The sequence below is a fragment of the Heterodontus francisci genome, chromosome 11 (genome assembly GCF_036365525.1).
Source record: "Heterodontus francisci isolate sHetFra1 chromosome 11, sHetFra1.hap1, whole genome shotgun sequence".
NCBI lineage: Eukaryota > Metazoa > Chordata > Chondrichthyes > Heterodontiformes > Heterodontidae > Heterodontus > Heterodontus francisci.
This window is the reverse complement of record NC_090381.1, coordinates 46,366,787-46,393,449: the sequence shown is the minus strand read 5'-3', so window position 1 is coordinate 46,393,449 and position 26,663 is coordinate 46,366,787. Positions and strand designations below refer to the sequence as shown.

The window sequence follows — 26,663 nt, the reverse complement described above, 5'->3', positions numbered from 1 at the left end:
AGGGCAGTAAGGGCCTCAAGATGAGTATGCAGACTTAACACTTAATTAACACTCAAACTCTGACCATCGCCATTTTGAAAGCCCATCTGATACGAACATCTGAGCCCACCACGCTCCACTGATTGGCTGCGCTAAAGTTAAAATCTATCCGATTGTGTCAGCAACAATTTATGTCACATGGGCTAGATACAGAGCAAAGTTGTCTCTACACTGCTGTGCTCCAATAATATGCTTTTACATCGAACTCATAATAGCACTCTCTGCATAACCTGTGTGAAATTTTTCCATTTCCGTAATACCTATCCTGTGGCCGTTATGGATGACATGCCAATCTAACGTCAATTTATGAGCAGTTTTGTGCCCACTGAGAACTGGATTCAAACTGCCAAATTCATTTTATATAAGATCCATACAGTGAGGAAAAGCTCCCATCCAAACACTTTTCGCTGGTTAAAAGGGCAGTGCACCAACCTACTATTCAGTTCTAATTGACTTTTCTTCTGAAGTTACTTTTCTCCTCTCTTATTCTATATTATGTAATTCGCTTCTGCTTGCATAACTTTTGTGCAAAGAATGGGATGTGGGCAAGGCTGGCATTTTGCCTTTTCCTAGTTGTCCTGAGAATGTGCTGGTGGGCTTTCTCGTTGAACCATATGTGTGCCAAAGATGAATGATGCACAGTAACCATCCAGGACAAAGCAGCCCGCTTGATTGGCACCCCATTCACAAATATTCACTCCCTCCACCACCGACACACAGTGGCAGCAGTGTGTACCATCTACAAGATGCACTGCAACAATGCACCAAGGCTCCTTGGACAGCACCTTCCAAACCCGCGACCTCTACCAACTAGAAGCACAAGGGCAGCAGATGCATGGGAACACCACCACCTGCAAGTTCCCCTCCAAGTCACACACCATCCTGGCTTAGGACTATATCGCGTTTCCTTCACTGTCGCTGGGTCAAAACTCCTGGAACTCCCTTCCTAACAGCACTGTGGGTGTACCTACCCCACATGGACTGCAGCGGTTCAAGAAGGCGGCTCACCACCATCTTTTCGAGAGCAATCAGGGATGGGCAATAAATGCTGGCCTAGCCAGTGATGCCCACATCCCATGAATGAATAAAAAAACATTATGCATATTGTTTATAGAGAGACAACTGGTGAGTTGCTGGCAGTGCCTTGGAGGAGATGCAGCAAGCAGAGACAGTGCCAATTCTTTCCTTTTACTCTCCACAGGTTGCATCATTTTCATATTGTGAGGACCAGCTACATTATATATTTGAACTGGAACTACTGAAACATTAACTTCAAAGCAATTATTCATCCATATTTTACAATAATACGTACGAACAATCAGTTTTGTTTGGCAAAGACTGACTCCAGCATTCATTTATATAATATCTCATCACATTAGTAGCTTGGCTTTAATGAGAGTATTGTATAATCATCCTGCATAGCACTTCCTACCAGGTGCAGTTTATCACCCTCAATCCAGTGCTTCCAGCCTCGGTTGGGCTTCTCACCCTTCTGGACGCAGACCAGTTTGTCCCCATCCCACTGCACCAGCGTCTGCAAGGAAACAAGTAAGTTTATTATTCGACTTCAAACCGTATGAGTATAATTACTTTGTGTAGCTGAGCAATACAGACCAGGAAGGTCCTCAATTCAATCTCTGGTCTGTGCTGGACTAACTGATCTCAGTTGCATTGCTACAGTTGACCTCTTTGTCTTGGGATAGGGAGTGGAAGGTCAGCTGGGGTTCCTGTTCCTGATTGGTATCCAGTAATCCCTGCTATAATCATGTACATGTGAATATGGTTGAGGATGGGATCAATATTGGCTCTGATGCCCCTGCAATCAAATTGTTTGCCTACACTCGCTGTCAAGGGTCAATCCTGAATGATGGCCATTTGGGTGAAATACCAGAGGGTATCTGGTACTTGTGGAACCATATCCCAACATCTTTGGGGGATAAACACAAGAATTTTAAGAAAATATAGTATTGAATTGATGTAAAATTAATCTTATTTACTCCATTGCCACAAGTGCCAGCTGGATTCCAGAGCACCAAATCACCAATAAGTAGGGGCAAAAATGATGCAATCGTATATCCAAAATATCATTTGGTGCCTGACTTTACCTCGTCAATAAAATCCACAGACGTTTCCAGTCATTGGTATCTAAAACATCAATAATAAAGAGACAGCAAAATATTGAATGTGTTAAGAGTTTGTCTCTTCTTCTGATCTAAAAAATGTTTTGTTTGGATGGTAGGTGACTGCAGTAACTGTTCGTTTGGACTTTAAATTACAATAGTTCCCACACCTGTTCCTTTGTATGGGTGAAACTGTCTGTTTTGGGGAGGTTTTGCCAATACTGAGGCATAGATAATATACAAGTCAAAATGGTAATGTTCTTATTTATGGCCTTTAACTCGAAGGAGTTAAACTCGAAGGAGCCGAGAGTCAGCTCACCTATACTAAGCAATGGTTAGAAGTATTGCCATTAACATTTGAAGGGAAATAATGTGGGATGATAGGAAGCCTGCACTCAGTTATTGTTAGCCACTTACAGAATATAGGATATAAAACATCTTTACCTTCTGCAATTTAGGGGGAGGATAGAGAAGATCAACATTATCTATAGCTGCCCGCCACACTTTGCTACTGGAATCTCGGAATCACACCCTGCTCTGAGCAGGCTTGGACACCGTGGGAACTAATAAGCCTAAGATGTAGAATGGTTACACCACAGAAGGGGGCCATTCGGCCTGTCATGTCCATGCTGGCTGTCTGCAAGAGCAACTCAGCTAGCTCCCTCCCCCTCCCCTTCCCCTTTCCCCATAGTTGGATGGAACTCTAGAAATAGCCCAGGAACATCCACAAATATATGACCAAACTGCTGTCAGAATACAGGAAGGAGAGGCAGAAGAAGCACCCGCCCTCTCCCAGCTTGGGATTTTCACCTTAACTTAAATGGGGTGAAAGGCTGGAAAATCTGGGTTCCATCCCACATTCCATCCCTTGGTGCAACTATTACTGTGTTCTAAAATAAAAGCAAAATACTGCAGATGCGGGAAATCCAGTGAAAGGTCACGGACCTGAAACATTAACTCTGCTTCTCTCACCACAGATGCTGCCAAACCTGCTGAGTATTTCCAGCACTTTCTGTTTTTTTTTACTATGTTCTCCTGGGGACAGAACATCTACCACAGTTCTGTTAAACTTGTTTACCTAGAGCAACTAATTCACAAGCATCTTTGTAAAATGAGACCTTGTAAAGTTCTTGGTTGACATGTCTTGTTTTAAAAAGTAAGCCATTTGGGAGTAATATGATGCAGCATTCTTTGGAAATAGTGCCTGATTTAAAAAGGGCATTAGTGTTAGGCCAACAGGCCACACATCTTCACTTTCAGGTATAAGGTGTAAAGCCAAGCAAATGAAGAAAAAAAAGACAAGAAAATTACAAAAATGGTTGAAACATCCAGAAAAATATCCTTATGTAAAAATATTCTTTGCCATATACCTTGACTATTCTATTATCTAAGCCTTTGGTGTGTTCCTCGAATTCTTCTCCAACTGTGTAATCCAGGTTGTAGTTTCTGAAGGTACTTAGAGTTTTAGTGATAAACTTGTCTCCTTCCTGTTTGAATTCTTTTGTCTGCTTGAGATGAATTGCAATCTTCCTGGTGGCAAAGTCTATGTCTGCATTGGAGAGAAGAGAGAGTTCAGCATGAGGAATCTAAAGCTCTTGTTATGGTTTAATTTAAGTTCACTCTCTGCTTGAAATGCTGTGTCTTGTTATCAGGATGAAGAATTTATATCAGAGCCTCATACACAGTGACATGATATTATATACAAATAGGAATGACATTTCAGGCCTACAGAGGTAAGCTTTTCCCTAAGGGAAATGACCGAGAGTGCATTTGGTGAGAACATTATTCCACAGCTGAGGTCCATTCTATATTTTATGGGCAGTGATGTTACAGTTACAGCTAAAAAATTGCAGTTAGCATTTGTTTCATTTTATTTGTGAGCAAGTTGACTTTTTTTTTAAAAAAGGAACTATTTTTGCCCAGCTTGCCACTGTGTTCGGCTTTTACTCAGGTGAAAGCTTGTGCTATGCTGCTTCCAATTAAAAATAGTCATGTTTAGGCTGTAGCTGATACCATATTGAAAACTGTCATCAGCAGATGTCAGACAATTGGCAATAATGAAAAACTACTAACTTATGTTATGAGGGCTCATTATCCAATCATACTTACTAGCCTAGTTGACAAACATAATTTGAAATCTTATGCCTTTGAGCTATGATAGACTTACTGTTACTATCAGCTGAATAAGCTACTGCTGTTGGCACAATGGGACTGTCAGTAAGCTGGGCTAAGGGTACACACTAACTGCAGTAACTAATAAATATGATTAAATAAGGGTTGCCAATCTCATGAATCAGTGCAAGGTTTTGTGTCCCGTGGTCACAATAGTCCAACAGAAATCCCCAACATTCAGTCACTCCCATAATCCACATTCATCTCCAACAAGAAGTCAATAAGTCAAAAGTATTTTTAATTATATGCAGAATAAAGAACACCCAGTAATGATTACAAAGCAAGAATCCAATGGAACTACTGTATGTTTCAAGATCGAAGCTTCAGTTATATAAATATCTGTCATCTGAACCTCAAGATCAGATTCTTTTTTTATTCGTTCTTGGGATGTGAGTGTCACTGGCTAGGCCAGCATTTATTAGCCATCCTTAATTGCCCTTGAGTTGGTGGTGGTGAACCACCTTCTTGAACCCCTGCAGTCTGTGTGGTGTAGATGCACCCACAGTGCTTTTAGGGAGGGAGTTCCAGGATTTTGACCCAGCAGCTGTGAAGGAAAGGCAACATAGTTCCAAGTCAGGATGATGTGTAACTTGGAGGGGAACTTGCAGGTGGTGGTGTTCCCATGTGCCTGCTGCCCTTGTCCTTCCAGGTGGTAGAGGTCGTCGGTTTGGAAGGTGCTGTTGAAGGAGCCTTGGCAAGGTGCTGCAGTGCATCTTGTAAATGGTACACACTGCTGCCACAGTGCACTTGTGGTGGAGGGAGTGAATGTTTAAGATGGTGGATGGGGTGCTAATCAAGGGAGCTGCTTTGTTTCAGATGGTGTCTAGTTTCTTGAGTTGTTATGCTTGCAAGGAGCTGTGATGAAATAAACAATGAACTGGAGGAATTATGAAATAAAAGTCAACTGTTGAACTGAACCACAAGGAAATGGCACATTTATACTACAGACAAAATGGAGTAGAGGTCAGGTCCTCCTGTACTGTCAATAAACAAGCCTGTCTGCAAAGATGAGACTCATTTATTGCGTCTGAATTAGCTTTGGGGAAAACACATTGAAATGACAAGAAGCTCATTTCTCATGACTCCTACCTACAGGAATGGTACTAACAAAGGTTCTGTACACAGACTGACTCCGCAGTCCAAATCAAGATGAATAGGTGTGAAGTAGCACCATTGTAACAGAATGTTCCCCCTCCAGACGCCAACAGATAGCAATGGTTTCTATAGTTTCTCCAAAGTCTGTCCACCATCTACAAGGCACAAATCAGACGTGTGATGAATACGCTCCACTTGCCTGGATGAGTGCGGCTCCAAAAACACTCAAGAAGCTCAGCACCATCCAGGACAAAGCAGCCCACTTGATCGGCACCCTATCCAACATCTAAACATTCACTCCCTCCACCACCGATGCACAGTGGCAGCAGTGTGTACAATACACAAGATGCACTGCAGCAACTCACCACGCCACCTTCGACAGCACCTTCCAAACCTGCAATCTCTTCCACCTAGAAGGACAAAAGAAGCAGAAGCATGGGAACACCACCACCTGCATGTTCCCCTCCAAGTCACACACCATCCTGACTTGGAAATATATCACCGTTCCTTCACTGTCATTCGATCAAAATCCTGGAACTCCCTCCCTAACAGCACCGTGGGTGTACCCGCACTAGTTGGACTACAGCGGTTCAAGAAAGCAGCTCACCATGGCCTTCTCAAGGGCAATTATGGATGGGCAAGAAATGTTGGCATTGCCAGTGATGCCCACATCCCATGAAAGAATTAATAAAAGATCCCAGATCATTATATGGTTACTCCAGTGGAGTGGGCCCTTTATCACCTGACAGAGATTCAAATATGATGAATTTTTACCTTAAAAGGTAGCACTCTGGAGAGAGGGGAGATCAACAAAAGACCACAGAAGGCCAGTTCCAACCAGAGGCTATGATATATGGTTCAGCTAAGCAGAAGAACCCTGTCGAATAACAACTTGAACAACCACTGCAGCAGAGAAAGTGCAAGGTGACTTTGAGACTTTACATCTGTGAAAGTAAACCAGATTCACACCACCAACTTAGGGCTGAATGCTTGTGTCGGTTAGGATGTGACCATTTCGGGAATTGTTTAAAAATAGTATTCCTTTTTTAACCTATGAGAAAATCTGTTGTGTGTCTGTTTATTTGTCGCTAAAAACACTCAGAGACTAACACACCATTTTTAACAAAACACTATCTGCAGTCAGGTGAAAATGGAAGCCACCCGCACCACTTACCGCCTGACTTGTGCCTTGTAGATAGTGGACAGGCTTTGAGGAGTCAGGAGGTGAGTTACTTGCTGCAGAATTCCCAGCCTCTGACCTGCTCTTGTAGCCACAATATTTATATGTCTGCTCCAGTTAAGCTTTTGGTCATTGGTAACCCTGCAGCATATTGATGGTGGGGGATTCATTGATGATAATGCCATTGAATGTCAAGGGGACATGGTTAGATTCTCTTTTGTTGAAGATGGTCATTGCCTGGTACTTGTGTGGCATAAATGTTACTTGCCACTTATCAGCCCAAGCCTGAATGTTGTCCAGGTCATACTGTAGGACCATGTGGGCACAGACTGCTTCAGTACCTGAGGAGTTGCGAATGGTGCCGAACACTGTGCAATCATCAGTGAACATCCCCACTTCTGATCTTATGATGGAGGGAAGGTGATGGATGAAGCAGCTGAAGATGGTTTAGCTAAGACACTACCCTGATGAACTCCTACATCGATATCCTGGGACCGAGATGATTGGCCCCCAACAACCACAAACATCTTCCTTTGTGCTAGGTATGACTCCAACCAATGGAGAGTTTTTCCCTGATTCCCCTTGACTTCAATTTTGCTAGGGCTCCTTGAAGCCACACTCGGTCAGATGCTGCCTTGATGTCAAAGGCACCTTTGAAATTCAGCTCTTTTATCCATGTTTGGACCAAGGCTATAATTAGATGTGGAGCTGAGTGGCCCTGGCAGACCCCAAACTGAGCATCGGTAAGCTGTTCATTGTTGAGTAAGTGCTGCTTGATAGCACTGTCAATGACACCTTCCATCACTTTGCTGATAGTTGAGAGTGGACTGACTGGGTAATGAATGGTCGAATTGGATTTGTCCCGCTTTTTGTGAACAGGACATACCTTGGCAATTTTCCACATTGTTGGGTAGATGCCTGTGTTGTAGCTGTACTGGAACAGCTTGGCTAAGGACAAGGCTAGTTGTGGAGCATAAGTCTTCAGTACTGCCGGGATGTTGTCAGGGCCCATAGTCTTTGCTGTACCAGTGCCTTCAGCTGTTTCTTGATATCACATGGAGTGAATCGAATTAGCTGAAGACTGGCCACTATAATAGTGAGGAACTTCGGAGGGGGCCAAGATGGATCATCCATTTGGCACATCTGGCTGAAGATGGTTACAAATGTTTCAGCCTTGTCTTTTGCACTGAATGCTGGGTTCCCCCATCTTTGAGGATGGGGATGTTTATGGAGCCTCCTCCTCTGGTGAGTTGTTTCATTTTCCACCATCATTCATGCCTGTATGTGACAGGACTGCAGAGCTTTGATCTGATCCATTGGCTGTGGGATTGCTTAGTTCTGTTTATAGAAATCTCAAATCATTCCTGGCCATTTTTTTCAGTCTATATTTTTATTTTATATTGAATTTTTATTAAGTTTTTAATCAATTTTTGTGCCAGTTGGCCACACATTGTTGATATGTGATGCTGCCAGGAATTCATAGAAGTCAAAAATCCTAGGCTAACGTGTCATTTCTTATCAGGAAATTCTATAGCACAACTGAATAAATCATGAGCACCTTTGGTTCAGTTGTCAGTGAAATGAAAGATACAAAAATCCATTGCTTAAATACCAAGAAAAGACTTTCAAGGCAACCTCAGTTACTTCAATGAGACTTTTAAAAAAATCTTTTAGCTATCGATCAGCATGCTTTAAATAAACTTTAAAATATTGTGTTATACTGCGAGTTTTTTCAGTTATTTAGTTGACTCCTTCACTTTTGTGGATTGAAGTTCAAGAGTAGACTTGCTCAATGAATCAATAGGGCCGGATTTTATGCTCTCCTTGTGGCGAGTTTGAAGGAGAGCATTTAATTGGGTGGGATGGTGGTGGGTGGGGACACTGCTACCTTCCCGCCTCCACCCAAATTAAGTCTATGGTAGGAAGGCCCATGGACAGTCTTCCCGCTCCGCCGCCAATTGAGGCCCTTAAGTGGTCAATTAATACCAAATTAAGGGCCTCCTCCTGCTGGTATCAGCCCAGCAGACCTGTCACCACATGGGGAGCATGACAAGCAAACCCATGCTGGTTGCTTGCCAACTCCGGGGCAGGGTCAGTTGTGGCGGGAGGGGGTTGGGGGTGGGGGTGGGCGTGGGGGAGTCCCTCGTTCAAAGACACTTAGTGCCTGATTGAGGGACCTGGCATTGGGAAGGGTGGGGTGCACTGAGAGCTCTGTCCTTGCTTCTGACCCCCCTACACTCCCCTCCTCACTACCCCCACCCTGCAAAACCCCTCCAATCATCACTCACCTGTGGCCTGAGTCCATTAACGATCCTGGGCCTCGGGTGGGCGCATTACTGACAGCAGCCACTGCCTTCACGATGGCGCTGCTCAGTAAAAGAGCTGCCACCAGGGTCTGTAATCCCGGGGAAGGCCCACTGCTGCCCAGTTAAGTGCCTGATTGGCACGTGATGTGACAGGCCTTCTTGAAAAGAGGCGCCGAGAGGCTCCCGCCGGCTGTTCAGCTGGTTGGCGAGATCCCCATTACCCTGATAAAATATCGCCTGACTCAATTCTTTTCAAACAGATATGCTGCAGTAACCTCCAACTAAGTTGCGGTGATAATTTACCTCTGCTGTACAGTCACTTCATTTTTAAGTTTGTATCAGCAGCTTTCATTTGTCATCCAGAGTGACCAATTTCATACGCCTATAAATTCACCTCTGTCTGTGAGGCACTGAGGCAAATCCTTAAATTGCTGAAGGGATGCTGATGATTCAGCACAATGATGGTCCAACATGTTGTGTCGCTGTGCTGTCTGGGGCAAGCTCTCTAAGTCAATGATAGATACTCTGCCAAAAGAATGAAGGATAAAAATCATGGGATGAGATGTATTTTATCCTTTGAATATCAGCATTGAATTCCTGCTACTTCTATGGTTCCACAGATGCTGAAAGCTTTCTGTACCTTGCTTTTTCAACAATGAGCTTTTTCAGTGAATTTTTTTTCATTCGCTCATGGGATGTGGGCATCGCTGGCTAGGCCAGCATTTATTGCCCATCCCTAATTCCCTTGAGAAGGTGGTAGTGAGCTGCTTTCTTGAACCACTGCAGTCCATGTGGGGTAGGTACACCCACAGTGCTGTTAAGAAGGGTGTTCCTGGATTTTGCCCCAGCGACAGTGAAGGAACAGCGATATAGTTCCAAGTCCAAGATGCTTTGTGGCTTGGAGGGGAACTTGCAGGTGGTGGTGTTCCCATGTATTTCCTGCCCTTGTTCTTCTCGGGAGTAGAGGTTGCGGGTTCAGAAGGTGGTGTCGAAGGAGCCTTGGTGCGCTGCTGCAGTGCATCTTGTAGATGGTACACATTGCTGCCACTGTGCGTCGATGGTGGAGGGAGTGAATGTTTGTAGATGGGGTCCCAATCAATTGCTTTGTCCTGGATGGTGTTGGGCTTCTTGAATGTTTTAATGCCGCATCCATCCAGGCAAGTGGAGAGTATTCCATCACACTCCTGACTAATGCCTTGTAAATGGTGGACAGGCTTTGGGAAGTTAGTCGCCACAGGATTCCTAGCCTCTGACCCGCTCTTGTAACCATGGTGTTTATATGGCTACTCCAGTTCAGTTTCTGGTCAATGGTAACCCCCAGGATGTTGATAGTGGGGGTTTCAGCAATTGAATGTCAAGCAGAGATGGTTAGATTCTCTCTTGTTAGAGATAGTCATCGCCTGGCACTTGTGTGGCGCGAATGTTATTTGCTACTTACCAGCCCAAGCCTGGATATTGTCCACGTCTTGCTGCATTTCTACACGGACTGCTTCAGTTTCTGAGGACTCACGAATGGTGCTGAACATTGTGAACATCCCCAATTCTGACCTTATGATTGAAGGAAGTTCATTGATGAAGCAGCTGAAGATCGTTGGGCCTAGGACACTACCCTGAGGAACTCTTGCGGTGATGTCCTGGAGCTGAGATGATTGACCTCCGACAACCACAACCATCTTCCTTTGTGCTAGGTATGACTGCAAGCAGTGAATAGTTTTCCCCCTGATTCCCATTGACTCCAGTTTTGCTAGGGCTCCTTGATGCCATACTTGGTCAAATGCTGCCTTGATGTCAAGGGCAGTCACTCTCACATACCTCTTGAGTTCAGCTCTTTTGTCCATGTTTGAACCAAAGCAGTAATGAGGTCAGGAGCTGAAAAGTCCTGCTGGAACCCAAACTGAGCATCACTGAGTAGGTTATTGCTAAGCAAGTGCCGCTTGATAGCACTGTCAATGACACCTTCCATAACCTTACTGATGATCGAGAGTAGACTGATGGGGCAGTAATTAGCCGGGTTGGACTTGTCCTGCTTTTTGTGTACAGGACATACCTTGGCAACTTTCCACATTGCAGGGTAGATGCCAGTGTTGTAGCTGTACTGGAACAGCTTGGCTAGGAGCACGGCACGTTCTGGAGCACAGGTCTTCAGTACTATCGCTGGAATGTTGTCAGGGTCGTAGCCTTTGCAGTATCCAGTGCCCACAGTCGTTTCTTGATATTATGTGGAGTGAATCGAATTGGCTGAAGACTGGCATCTTTGATGCTGGGGACTTCAGGAGGCGGCTGAGGTGGATCATCCACCTGGCACTTCTGGCTGAAAGATTGTTGCAAATTCTTCAGCCTTATCTTTTGCACTGATGTGCTGGGCTCCCCCATCAGTTAGTTAATTGTTTAATTGTCCATCATCATTCACGACTGGATGTGGCAGGACTGCAGAGCTTAGATCTGATATGTTGGTTATGGGATTGCTTAGCTCTGTCTATTGCATGCTGCTTACGCTTTCTGGCATGCAAGTAGCCCTGGGTTGTAACTTCACAAGGTTGACACCTCATTTTGAGGTATGCCTGGTGCTATTCCTGGCATGTCGTCCTGAACTCTTCATTGAACCAGAGTTGGTCCCCCAGCTTGATGGTAATGGTAGATTGGGAGAAATGCCGGGCCATGAGGTTACAGATTGTGGTTGAATACAATTCTGCTGCTGCTGATGGCCCACAGCATCTCATGCCCAGTTTTGCATTGCTAGATCTATTCAAAATCTATCCCATTTAGCACAGAGGTAGTGCCACACAACAGGATGGAGGGTATCCTCAATGTGAAGACAGAACTTTGTCTTCACAAGGACTGTGCGGTGGTCACTCCGACCAATACTGTCATGGACAGATGCATCTGCGGCAGGCAGATTGGTGAGGATGAGGTCAAGTATGTTTTTCCCTCTTGTTGGTTACCTCACCACCTGCCAGAAACCCAGTCTAGCAGTTATGTCCTTTAGGACTTGGCCAGCTTGGTCAGTAGGGGTGCTACAGAGCCATTCTTGGTGATGGACATTGAAGTCCCCCACCCAGTGTACATTCTGTGCCCTTGCCACCCTCAGTGCTTCCTCCAAGTGGTGTTCAACATTCATCAGCTGACTTGAGGGGGGGTGGGGGGGGGGGGAGGCGGGCGGTAGTTGGTAATCAGCAGGAGGTTTCCTTGCCCATGTTTGACCTGATGCCATGAGACTTCATGGGGTCCAGAGGCGATGTTGAGGATTCCCAAGGCAACTCCCTCCTGACTGCATACCACTGTGCCACCACCTCTGGTGAGTCTGTGCTGCCAGTGGGACAGGACATACCCAGGGATGGTGATGGCTGTGTTTGGGACATTGTCTGTCAGATATGATTCAGTGAGTATGACTGTGTCAGGTTGTTGCTTGACTAGTCTGTGGGACAGTTTTTCCAACTTTGGCACAAGCCCCCAGATGTTAGTAAGGAGAACTTTGCAGGGTCGACAGGGCTGGGTTTGCCGTTGTCATTTCCAGTGCCTAGGTCGATGTCAGGTGGTCGGTCCGGTTTAATTCCTTATTGACATCGTATCAGTTAGATACAACTGAGTGGCTTGCTAGGCCATTTCAGAGGGCATGTAAGAGTTAACCACATTGCTGTGGGTCTGGAGTCACATGTAGGCCGGACCAGGTAAGTACAGCAGATTTCCTTCCCTAAGGGACATTAGTGAACCGGACGGGTTTTTACCACAATTGACAATAGTTTCATGGCCATCATTAGACTAGCTTTTTAATTCCAGTTTTATTAACTGAATTCAGATTCCAGGTGGCTATCTTATCATAGAACATAGAACATAGAATAGTACAGCACAGTACAGGCCCTTCGGCCCACGATGTTGTGCCGACCCTTTAACCTACTCTAAGATCAAACTACCAACATACCCTTCATTCTACTATCATCCATGTACCTATCCAAGAGTCGCTTAAATGTCCCTAACGTATCTGCTTCTACTACCACCGCTGGCAGTGCATTCCACGTACCCACCACTCACTGTGTAAAGAACCTACCTCTGACATCTCCCCTAAACCTTCGGGGGGGGCCTTTAAACTAAGGTGGGAGGGTTCAGGTGAGGGGAAATTTAGAGAGCTGAAGAGAAAGGACAAAGCAATAGTGCAGGGCAGATACGGGTAATGATAACCAGAGTGTGACAGGAAGGGACAGAGCATACAAACACAAGAGCAAAAAGGGCATCACAGCTGACTGCATCTATCCTTGATGTCCAACTGCCCATACTTTGCAGCAGGAGCCAGTGGATGCTGATTAGGAGGGAGAACCTTTGGCCTATTCCCTTCTGTGGCCCAGGAATACTAGCTCTGACTGTAGCCCTAGTTGGAATCAGCTAACTAAGCAGAGACCAGAGACTAAACTTGAGACCTTCCTGGTCTGTATCACACTCTGCAGTGCATCTAAATAGATGCCAGTAATAATTTATTGTTTCTTCTATTTCAAAACTATCATGGCATTCCAATTTTAAAGAAGACTTGTAGCAGCCAGTAACAGTACCAATCTCGAGGCAGCGATGGTTTGTGAACAACACTTTCATGGGCTAAAGCTCAAGTCTTGTGCTCAGCTGAGAATTCTCTGTGCTCAGTCACCAGATGATAAAAATTGATTAGCATGCAAATAACCGCTGCTGCTAAGTGTTTTTTATGGCTTACTTATTACTGTGAGGGATTGTCCACATAAAAACTTGAGGTTTTTATTAGACAGGAGAGCAAAATAAACAGAGCAAAGACCAGGCAAAAAATAATAAAGAGTATATTTCACTTGGTGAGTTAATTGAAGAAAATCTCCCATTTAATAAATAATTTTTCTTTAATTTTACATGTAGAGAAAATATTCAAGTAAAGGAGAAGATTTCCTCTACCTCCTATTTGTAGCAAAATAGTAAATGTGTTTATAAAGAATTAATTTATGATTCCAACAAAATTGCAGACAGGAAGAATTTTCCCTGTAAAACTCTGAAAGACTGAATGAAATCTGAAGAGTTAATTTTACCATAGTTACACAAATTCTTGAATTCTGTTTGAAAAATTTGCTGTAAACAGATACATAGGTAATAAAAATGAAAAAAGATGACTCCAAACTTACTCTATCCATGGGCCAAATTCAATTTGCATTCTTATTGATTCCTCCTAATTGTTTCAATTAACAACTATAGCTAAAAGGATGAAGTTATGTGTCATTTTTACCTGACCCCTACTAATTGAATGAAAATCCAAAACATCAAAAAAAACCTATACTATGCAACTATTACCATAACTTTACACAGATATCTTGGCCATAGTCAAGGAAGCACAGGATTCATCATCTTCCACAAGGCAAATGTTCACTTTTATCTATATTTTTCTGTATAGTATTTAGTTCAATTCTAAGAAGAATGAAGGCTACATGGTTTGTTATTTTAAGAAAAACAATAAAACTTTGTAATTCCACAAGGAAATTTGAGAGGTTATGATGACCTTGGAAGAAAACAGAGAATTTAGGTGAAATTCAACTTTGGTGGGTGTGTCAAACAGATGATACATAAGAACTAGGAGCAGGAGTAGGCAATTCAGCCCCTCGAGCCTGCTCCGCCATTCAATACGATCATGGCTGATTTCATCTTGGCCTCAACTCTACTTTCCTGCCTGTTCTCCATAACCCTTCAACCCATTACTAATTAAAAATCTGTCTATCGCCTCCTTAAATTTACTCAATGTCCCGGCATCCACCGCACTCTGGGGTAGTGAATTCCACAGACTCACGACCCTTTGAGAGAAGTAATTTCTCGTCATCTCTATTTTAAATCTGCTACCCCTTACCCTAAAACTATGACCTCTTGTTCTAGATTGTCCCACCAGAGGAAACATCCTCTCTACGTCTACTTTGTCAATCCCCTTAATCATCTGATATACCTCAATTAGATCTCCTCTCATTCTTCTAAACTGTAGAGAGTAAAGGCCTAAACTGCTCAATCTCTCTTCACAAGACAAACGCCTCATCTCTGGAATCAAACTAGTGAACATCCTCTGAACTGTCCCCAATGCACCGAAGCACTCTGAGGTTTCTCTCCATTTAGATAATAATTTGTCTTTCTATTCTTCAGACCAAAATGGATAACCTCACACTTATCCACGTTAAACTCCATCTGCCAAATTTTGGCCCATTCACCTAACCTATCCATATCCATTTGCAAATTTCTTACTTACTATTGCAACTTACTATCCCATCTATTTTAGTGTCATCTGCAAATTTGGCTATAGTACTTTCTATCCCTGCATCCAAGTCATTAATATAGATTGTAAATAGTTGGGGCCCTGTGGAATCTGAGGTGAGCCACCCTCGGACAAGGGGTGTGGGTTTGCCTGGTCAGTATATTTCTCACACTAACTGTTCCTTAGGAATGTGTCATGTCTGGGTGATGAGATAAGAAGAGTGTTGTTGAAGCATAATGTACCTTTCTGTTATTGCGCTGTACCAGCTGCAAGGCCAATGGTGAGATAGATATGTAAACGAAGGATTGAAATATTACTGTATCTCATTCGTTTAGAGCAAAAACTGAATTGTAGTATTATTAGTGCCTTAGAATGCAAATTAAGGCTTGAACTATTGTTGTAAGATTGTTGTAAGGTTTCAGAATACTATAATTGCCACTGTTTTACTGAAATTCTTCAGAACACGCACTGAGTCTCAATGTGAGCTCCACTGTGTTTGTTCTCCTTGTGCACAAGTTAATAAAGTAGGTTGCGAGTACTCAACGTGCGAGTCTGATTATTTCACAACAGCCCGAGGACCAAACCCTGTGGCATCCCACTAGTTACATCTTGCCAACCAGAAAAGGACCTATTTATCCTGACTCTCTGTTTTCTGTTGGTTAGTCAATCCTCTATCCAAGCTAATAAATTGCCCCTAACCCCATTTGATCTTACCTTGTGTATTAACCTTTTGTGCGGCAACTTATCAAATGCTTTCTGGAAGTCCAGATATACTACATCTACAGGATCCCCATTATCTACTTTACTTGTTACATCTTCGAAGAACTCTAGCAAATTAGTCAAACATGATTTACCCTTCATAAAACCATGCTGACTCTGATGGATTGCGTTTTGACTTTCTAAATGTCCTGTTATAACTTCCTTAATAATGGATTCTAACAATTTCCCAATGACAGATGTTAAACTAACTGGTCGATAGTTTCCTACTTTCTGCCTCCCCCCTTTTTTGAATAAGGGCATTATATTAGCATTTTCTCAATCCACTGGAACCTTTCCCACATCCAGGGAATTTTGGAATATTATAACCAATGGATCCACTTTCTCTGCTGCCACTTCCTTTAAGACCCTAGGATGTCGGCCATCAGGGCCTGGGGACTTGTCTGCCTTTAATCCCAATAGTCTGCTCAGTACTTTTTCCATAGTGATGATGATTGTTCTAAGTTCCTTCCTTTCTATAACCTCTGCATTACTTGTTACTATTGGGATGGTACTCGTATTCCCCACCATGAAAACTAAGGCAAAATATTGATTTAGTGTCTCCGCCATTTCTGTGCTCCCCACAATTAACTCCCCAGTGTCATCATCCAAGGGATCAACATTCACTTTAGCTACTCTCTTCCCTTTTATATACTTATAGAAGCTTATGCTATCCGTTTTTATATTGTGCGCTAGTTTTCTTTCATAATTTACCTTTGCTCTTATTATTATTTATTAGTAACCCTTTGTTGATCTTTAAAAGTTTCCCAATCTTAGCTGATTGGTTGCCCGTTATACACCCTGCCCAAATCATGCAGCATGACTGATACTCGGCCACCCATTTTATGCCCTGCTAATGTTGAATTTCACCCCCTATGCATTTTGTGTTTTATTTCTTACAGGGACAATTTTTAGGAGTAGACTGATTGCTACCATTTACTTTGTCAAAGGTCGGCACCTACGCTTCTTGTATTCATGTTATTTTGGCAGTACTTCCATTTTGGTGTTTGTGTGTCAGTTCAACACTGATGCAGCAGAAGATGGTATTCAAGTTCCACTTGAGTATGTTAGTAAAACTGCACACACCACCCTGTAGTTCAGTTGGTAAAGGCAAGGTGTAACTGACCCAAGTAGAAAGGAAAGTCTCAAACTTGATTTCCAATCTATTCTGAGTTAGCTAATCTCAGATAATGCAGCAGATGAGGTGCTAAAATTTGCCTCAATTATTCTGGACTAAAGAGGGGAACATGAACCCAGATTTCTACTTCTCGTAACCTGTGTTGAAAAAATAAGTGAGGACAGGATCATACATGGCCACTGCCCATGGTTAAACAGCCTGTTTAGACTCACACATAATGCAGAGGCAGCAGAGGTGACTGCTACCCAGAGAACTATACTCCAATAGGAGTTATGACCTCTAGGTAAAGAGAAAGAAACAGAAGGGAGAAAATTGACCGCAAAATAATTTTTATACTTTTTGTTGGAATAACATCACTTTCTCCAAAAGAAAGAATTTTTTTAAAAATAAAGTTTAATTAGCAAGCTTTCCTGTCTTTGAGCAAATCACTTATCTTGCAGCAAATGAGGTATTGAAAGAGTTACTGATAGCCGTTATCCTGTTGCTCTGATTGTTTTGCACAGAGAGGTTAGACTGACTCCAAATTTAGATGCACTTGCACCTCCAACATAGACATTCAGACCACAATTGCCAAATTGGTGCCAAATTCAACCACGCCTGTCTTGTGGGCTAGGTTTGTACCAATACTAATTCAGATGCATATGAGTTGCTGTGGCAGTGGACTTGATGCCAAATCTTATTTCAAAATCAGGCAACATGTTTTTCTTGGTGGTTCCTCACTGCTTTAATTTAAAAAAATTAATGAAAATTATTTTTAACTGTATGCAGCTGGATGTAGCACATGTGGCTCCGCTTATCTGCTGCTGAAACCCTCATCCATATTTTTGTTACTTCTAGATTTGAATATTCAAACATTCCCACTTCCATCCTCCCTAAACTTGAACTCATCCAAAACTCTGCTGCCCATATCCTAACTCTCGCCAAGTCCTGTTCATCCAACAACCCTGCGCTTGCTAACATTAGCTTCCAGATAGGCAATGCCTTGATTTTAAAATTCTCATCCTCGTTTCCAAATCCCTCCATGGCCTCAGCTGTCCTCATCTCTGTAACCTCTTCCAGCTCCATAACCCTCCAAAGATATCTGTGTTCCACCAATTCTGGCCTCTTGCGCGTCCCCAATTTTAGTCGTTCCACTAGTGGGAGCTGTGAGTTTACCTGCCACTGCAACTTATAAATATCAGTGCTGCTGTTGTTGTTGCCTGGGCTCTAAGCTCCACAATTCCTCAATAAACATCTTTACCTCTCTCGCCTCCTTTAAGATGCTCCTTAAAACATACCTTTCCCACGAAATCTTCGGTCACCTGTTCTAATATCTCCTTATGTGGCTGTGCGTCAAACTTCGATAATGCTTCTGTAATGTGGCTTGGGATGTATAACTATGTTAAAAGCACAATATAAATGCAAATTGCTGTTGTTGCATTGTAAGTATATAAATTGCACCTGTCTCATTTTTAAGTGGAGATTGAAGGGAATACTTTAATTCTGGATCAACAGTGGCTCAATTAAATAAATTATTAATAGCTACATCGATGTAAATAGCATAATTTCTCAAGGGCTGAACAAGCTAGTAGTTTATCAATTGTGAAGGAATTTTGCAGACCACGTGAATCCCAGCAGACGCAAATTTATTTTACTGCAACTGGATTTTTTGATCAAGCTTTTTTATGTATTTTCATATTGTTGATTGTGCAGCTTCTGCATATATGAATTGTACTATTGTTAAACTTCCCAGGAACCTTCAAAGTAATTAATTGCTCAAATCCAAGTACTGAAAAAGTATTGCGATTCTTATGATTTACATTGATTATGCAGAAGTAAGGTTTACTTTTAACTCCATATCTGTTAGAGAGATTTGAATTTGCATAATGCTAATATTGGAAATGTTATAATGCCCCAGAATTTCTGGCAAGTATCGCTATAACTTCAATGGTGCATCATGGTTTTCATTGTTGAGGAAATTCACGTGTAACTGATTTACGACAGTTTTATGCTGAAACTTCACAATGTGAACATTTCTTAAATTGTTTGCACCGCCTCTGAGATCCATCTGTCCAATCTCTCTGCTACTTGCTTGCATGGTCCCATGCAAAAGATCTACTCATGTGCAGACTTCCTGGATTTATACAAATAATACATTGGCATTGATTTATTCCTAAAAAGATAGGCGCAGCATTGCCCAAAGTCACCTGATATCAGTGTCACAGAGATTTCTTGGGCTAGAAATTAATTTGCACTGATTTTCAAGCGTGGGAGCTACGATTTATGACCTGCCCAATCAAGTTGGAGATGAGGTGAGCTGCATATGAATTAGTGTAAACATGTCCCTAATTGTAGTGTGGCCCCGGGCGGATCCCACGCTGAGCTGGTCTCTGTTGTATTGTCTGCAGCCTCTGCACACCTCAAGGGGCTGAGTAGCATTCTGAAGAAACCATGTGCTGCAGGCAGCCTTCCATTTTAAAGGTGCGGTTCCTATAAAAGGGAAGATGTAGCAATGGACTGCAGACTGCTGGATAATCACATTGGAGCACTGAGAGACAAGAAGGATGTCACACCATGCGAGGGTATAGGGCTCCATACTTTAGTGACGCCGCCTGGATGCACTGATCACAGAGGTGGAGGCCAGGAAGAAAGCCATATTTCCACAGGAGGCAGGAAGACATCAAGATTGAGCCTCGTCAGTGAATGGGAGCAGGTGACAAGGGCAGGTAGATACTCAGGACATGGCAGCAGCGCTGAAAAAAAGTTTAATGACCTCACTCGGGTTATCAAGATGAGTGAATGCATCAGCGCATCACATCTCACACCCACCAAAATGCACTCCTCACACTGTTCAATGCACCCCACCCTGAGCACTCACCCAGAAGCATTCCCTAACACTCAGGACTGACTCCTAACATCTTTATACTGCACCTCACCCACACACACCTTCCAATCATGCCAGCTGCACACACACTTCTACATGCCTTCACAAACCTACAGCTATTCAGCTATGGCAGGCACATCACCCAAGCACACTGCAACAATGTCACTAACATTCTGTCCATTCACTTGCAGGACAAGATGGCCCACAACAGGAGAAAGACCCACAGGGCCATTGGCAGACCAGCAAGTCTGCATCCCCTCAGTGCCCTGGAGGAGATGGTGCGTAGAATTAATGGGGTTAATGCCACAGAACCAGTTGCACCGCTGTTGCCAAGGATATTGACAACAATGATAAGCTGCTGCCTTATGCTCCTTCTCCACTCACTCCTCACCCTTATCCTGAACAGTGTCATGAAATAGAAACTGTCGATGGAGTAACCATGGACTTTCTGTTATCCTTCCTACCCCACATTCCCCACCCCTGCACTCCCATTATGTATTTATGATTTCAAGTGGTCAAGAATTGCCATCTGGTCAGCCTCAGGAAAAAGAGCAGGAGCAACAGCAGACCTCTGAGGAAGAAGAACTGTCACTTGGCCTTACACGTGCAGCCACCAGCTCAGATACTGGCACTGCCCATACCTTAGAGTCTAGTTAGGAGTCAGGATCTCAATGTAGTGAGTCACCGGGCACTAGTTAACTGCAGTCAGGCCAGGTGATAGGTCAGCTAGTGTGTGAACTTTCCAGAGGGCAAGGTTGCAGACGAGATCTGCTGAAGGGGACTGTGATGTGGAGTTAGTTGGGGTGGACTACAGGAAAACATTGATGCCGATGCACACCAAAGTGCCTGGTGAATTGGGAGGCCAGGCAGAGAGCCTCTACTCAGTGGTTGGGACAATGGAGGAGTCCCACTATGTCACAGGACATCATGCAGAGCTTGGAGCCCATCCTTCCCACTGTGGAAGTGGTGGGTACCACCAGGGCAGCACTGACAGACTGACCCAGATATGGGAGTGCCTGCTTCCAATGCAGCTCAGGCAGAGGCCTCCTCATGTCTCAGTGCTGCAGTGGAAGCTCAAACAGCGGTCACGAGCTCCCTGCTTATTAGTATGCACTCAGACTGCTGCCATCGTGAATCTGTATCTCAGTGCTCAACGGGGCTTGCAAGCTCTTACAGCAGTCCAGCAATCTGTGCTCCAGCTGACTACTAGGATTGTTGAGGCATTGCCCCGTGGGACTTGCAGTGGTACCATTGAGTGGTACCTGCTGTTCATTGTCAGGATGTCAGCATTTATGCTCCCAACACTGTCACTCTGCCAGTATCCTTGCTGTTGCCTGTCAGCCAGCCAGCCCAAACTGCTGCCACCCATGCTGAGGTGGTGCAGTCTGAAGCCAGGCCCTCAAGGCCCAGAGCTGCTTGAGGGTGTCCTGCAAGGCCATCTGCAGTCTCCCCCAGTGAAAGTCAGCAGCCTTCCATCAGGCATGCTACAGCCACTGGAATAGCACTACATAGGACCACCAGACCAGGCAAGGGCACACACAAAGACAGGCACTGAGGGAATGCACAAGGGTGATTAGTTCTTTTATTTTAGTATTTTTTAGTATTATTGCAGCATTGCTGGATAAAGTTGTTGAGTGAAGATATTTATTGTTGACCTTTATTGAATGATGTTAGCCAAGGGGACTTTGTTATGGAGTGTCTGAAATGGATGAACTGTTAAGGAAAGGTAGGTCCATGTTGGGGTGTGGAAGTTCATTTCAACTGTAGTGAAGCCTCACAATGTGGCTCCTCTTGCTCTACCCAGTTTCATGTGATAGATGTGGTCTCACCAAGATGAACTTCTTGTTGTGGTCTCACACTAACTGCACGTTGAGAGAGTGGTAGCCCTTGAGGTTGTGTTGACATGGGGCACCTGCAAAGCCAGGTGCGTCATGTTAATGGTGCCTTGCACCATCAGGAAGCCCACTAGCTTGGTGAACCCATGTGTCTTTCATCCTGGTTGCCCCTGGGAGAAAGGGATGAAGTCCCCTCTCCTTGTGCATAGTGCCTCTGTCACCTCCCTGATGCTTCTAAGCATGGTGAACTGCGAAATGTTGTTGATGTTGCCTGCTGTCACCTGGAAGGACACTGTGGTGTAGAAAGGAAAGGGAATGGTCACCTCCACAGCCACTGGGAGGGGTCCCCTTGCCCTGGTTTGAGGTGCCAGTTCTTTGTGAAGGGGGTGGCATAAAAGCTTAATTTTAAAAGGCTCCTCAAAGGCCTGCAAATGAGCCCAATTAGTGGAAACTTGCTATGGTGATTAATACGATCTTGGGTGTGGCCAGTTTTGTGACTGTCACGGCCTCTAACACGATGTTTTTTAAACTAGTACAACAGCACCGAAACAGACCATTTGGCAATGTTTATGCTCCACATGAACTTTCTCTGACCCTGCTTCATCTAACCTTATCAGCATAAGGTTCCTTTCTCCTTCTTACATTTATCTAACTTCTACAATTGGTATCGTAGTCTGTCCATCCAACTTCAATATCTGCTGTTTCAAATTATGTGTGATGGAGTACCATAAATCTGCGCCTAATCCTGTAAAAAGATTATCAGAGGCAAAGATAATCCCTCAGATCAAGCAAATTTGCAAATCAGATTGCATTGTATTGTAGAATCCATGCCGTCCAAGGAAGCTGAAGTGAAATTGTATAAAGAGAAAAACAATTCAATAAGTAACAGTATAGATGGACATTTTTCTAATGGGTTCGTTGTGAATATTTACGAAATGCTGCAACGACTATACCCTTCCTTCACATGTTCTTTATAGTATACATGGATTACAAAACCAGTTCTCAATACAATAGCCATTAAAAAAGCAATATTATCCAGAGGAGGTGGCCACTCATCAACCTTATTAATTGACTAAATTGCACAGATATCAGAAATATGCAGAAATAGAGCACAGTTGCTTTATTAATCTCCTTGCCAGACCAGGTTTATGGTAAATTGTAGAGAACTACAGGAAAGACTTGTAATGACCTTGTAAATTGTATTGGCTTGGAGCGATGCATGGGGAACATCAGAAATAGACCAGTGATTATAAATTCCTATTTAAATTAATATCCCACTGTAATGAAGTTTAATTCTTTTTTTGGAGCAAAAATATCTGAGAGCAATGGAAATCGTACAGCCGACTGCAACCCAAGAATAATTTATCAGAATTGCTAACGCTGGCTACTGGTAAGACATTTATTTCATTATATGGTCTTGTTGGCCAGCCTTAGCAAATTCAGCAACTTACTCAGCTCTTGCTGTTAGCTGTGCATGAGCCAGGCAACCAGAACTGATAGCCCGGACATCTCACCAACTATCAGGGTTCTGAGTCTTTTCTAGACATATCTGCTGAGGCCGGTGGTAACTCAGGTGAACTGTTTGTTTACAGAAGAAGCATTTTAAAAGCTTGTCAGACTAAATGACATTAATTGTCAGATTAAATCCATGAGACAATCAGATGAGGTTAATGGGCCGATAGTCACTGGGGTGGGATTTCAGAACGGGAGCTGGATTTATGATCAGTAAATTCCAGTATTCCCTGAATACTGTGGAGTTTTAACTCCATTGTCTGTGTTTTTTTAAAATAGATTCTCCACCTGGAAGCCAACTTGATTGGCAGGCCCAGCTGCCTGTCAGGAGCAGAAATCCTGTGGCACAAGGTCACAGCTCTGGAGCAGGTAGGTTTAGTGGTTGTTGAAAGTAGACATCGCGAGTGGGAAGAGTGTGGTTGGGAGGGTTGAGCTGATTGTGGTGTGGCCAAAGATTGTGGGGGTTCAGGGAGGAATTGAAGGGGTGGTTGGAGATCGGGGTTGAGCAGTGTTCGGTTGACGATTTGGTGTTGGTGATCATGTGGAAGAGTTGGTGAAAGTGCTGGGGTTGTTTATTGTGGCGGGATTGGTAATCATGTTGTGGGGGGGGGGGGTCAGTGATTGTTGCGGGTCAGTGAAGGTCAGTGATTGGGAAGGGTTCAATGACAGAGGATATGGGGTTAGATCATGGAGGTGGGTGGGGTGTTTACAGACAAGCTTGTTGGGCTGGAAGGAATCACTCCTATTCCAGCTGGCCCACAAGGAGTGCCTGCAAATGCACTTACCTCATGGATCCAGTCCATCCCACCTCCAGGGAACCAGACTAACATGGATTAAAAGTGGATGCCCTGTAAAAATGAAGCACATAGCCTCCTTATAGGGTTTCAATGACCATCCACTTCCTGAGAGGGTATTGGTTCCCAGCCCCTTGTCCTGCCTCTGTTAAAACTGGAAGTGGGCTGCTTCAAAGCAGGTGGGCTCCTGTTCTTAATATTCAATCTTCCCACCCTACCTAAGACCATCCATTTCTGGGGGTTAAAATTACTAACATTTCCCAACTAGGCAACAAAGTCATCAATATTATTCATGTTGTTTTGGTTGTACAAACTGCCAAAGTGAGAAGGATGGAGGGGTAAGTATTCAATTAGCAATATATTTGTATCCAGATGATAAGGAAACATCAAAATGTATACAAATTTACCAGAATTCCCACTATAGGGTTCTAGTCCCTGCTAGTGTAGTGGAGGGTACACCTGAGTATTCAAAATACACTCACTAATGCTGCCCTCATATGCAGGCCTACCCAACTCTGTCCCACCATTGGATTTATGCCTTCATTTGGCTAGACCCCATGATCCAGAATTGCCTTCCTAAACTCTTCTGCTTCTCCATCTCCCTCTCCTCGTTTCAGGTCCTCCTCCCAACTGTTCGACCAAGTTTTGGGTTGAATTTTCCCAGCCTCGTGGTGGCAAGCTTTGAGGAGGAGTTGTCAGGAAAATAGGTGGGAGCCATGTCGGAATGGCTTCCCAATGCCTTCACATTGCTGTGGAACTTATCCAGGGTGGCCTGGGAAGTGAATTAGCTGCCCGCTACATGGAAGCAGGTAGCCAATTCACATAGTTAAAGCCCCAATTAGAAGTGATTTTGCAGCCTCACTGGCATTTTGCTGCCAGTGGAGCCGTCCCCGCCATATGCAGAAGCTACCAGCTCAATGGTGATGACCTGTCTGTGGCAGGGTGAGAGGTGGGGTGCATTCAGAACAGGAGGTTCCATGTACCAATGACGGGGCCACAGGCAGGAGTGGCTGCACCTGCAGCCTAAACGATCCAGCTGGAAGGGTTTCCCCACTGCTTCAAGGGGCCTACAGGCTTTGGATTTCTGAATTTTTTTACACTATACACCTCTGAGGGAACCTCCGTGTTGTGACGCCCTCACGGCACTCGATCTGCCTTGGCAGTGCCCAACTCTCCCCGTGGGGCAGCTGAGCCTCCAGAGTTGCAGGCCCTCTGATTGGGCTGGCAGCGTCAGGAGCCTACCCACCGTCCTAAATTAGAGGGCCGCCTCCGGGAAGATTGTGACACCGTTATCTCTGACAGCAAGTGTGGGCTCGGGACCCTCATTTGGACCTGACATTGAGGTTCCGAAGCCCACGGTAAAATCCAGCCCTTTGTCTCAATGTCCATTTTTACATTATTATGCATCTGTTCAGCATTCCGGGACATTTTTCTGCATTAAATGGAACTTGGTGCTTTAGATTAGATTAGATTAGAGATACAGCACTGAAACAGGCCCTTCGGCCCACCGAGTCTGTGCCGACCATCAACCACCCATTTATACTAATCCTACACTAATCCCATATTCCTACCAAACATCCCCACCTGTCCCTATATTTTCCTACTACCTATACTAGTGACAATTTATAATGGCCAATTTACCTATCAACCTGCAAGTCTTTTGGCTGTGGCACCCGGAGGAAACCCACGCAGACACAGGGAGAACTTGCAAACTCCACACAGGCAGTACCCGGAATCGAACCCGGGTCCCTGGAGCTGTGAGGCTGCGGTGCTAACCACTGCGCCACTGTGCTGCCCTTACTTTAGAGGTTAAGGTATAAATAAGGACTTAAAATGGTATGTTATGCTTAATCCTCACCATTATATCTTGCACATAAAAATACACACAGGCTCAGATTTTCCAGTACCCTTTGATCGGGAGACATTGCTGCCGGGGCAGGAACTCTGCCTGCCCAAGACCCTGGATGAATAGTCAACCTCAGGTCCGTTTACATTTTGGAGGCAGGTTTTTTGTCACACCAAAAACAGATTTGGAAAATTGCAATGCCTGGCCACAGTGGAAGGATTCAGGGAACCTCCATGCTGATGAACAATTGGCAATTCTATTTTTGTGTGGCTCATCTTTGACCTGTGCTCTATAAACACATTTGCACATTTGCTGCACCCCAAAATATTTTTAGCTTTAGTTTCTCCTGCAAACCTCAGAATTCTGGACATTTGAGCCTAACAAATGGCTGTTCAAATAGCCTAAATGCCAGGAGATATGCCAGAGGGTGTATTTTCCTCATTTACATTTTTTAGAACCATAGAAAAATTACAGCACAGAAGGAGGCCATTCAGCCCGTTGTGTCCGTGCCGGCTGAAAAAACTAGCTGCCCAATCTAATTCCACCTTCCAGCACCTGGTCCGTAGCCTTGCAGATTACAGCACTTCAGGTGCATGTCCTTTTAAAAGAATTGAGGGTTTCTGCCTCCACTACCATTCCTGGCAGTGAGTTCCAGACACCCAAAAAGTTTTTCCTCATGTCCCCTCTAATCCTGGAGCTGAATAATCTAGACTAATCTTAATTTTCATTCCTACAATGCCCCCAGTATCATCATACTGGCAAACATCATTCA

General features: G+C 44.0%; 1 protein-coding gene across 1 annotated transcript in view; it reads right to left on the bottom strand.

The window, feature by feature from the left end:
- The window catches only part of LOC137374862 (retinol-binding protein 2-like), a 44,788-nt gene that overhangs the window by 3,433 nt on the left and 14,692 nt on the right, over positions 1-26,663 (bottom strand). Inside the window, exons 2-3 of the mRNA XM_068041419.1 lie at positions 3,530-3,708; positions 1,472-1,573 (exon numbers count right to left, since the gene is read on the bottom strand). Coding sequence (XP_067897520.1) covers positions 1,472-1,573; positions 3,530-3,708 — 281 coding nt within the window. The remainder of the gene's footprint in view (positions 1-1,471; positions 1,574-3,529; positions 3,709-26,663) is intronic.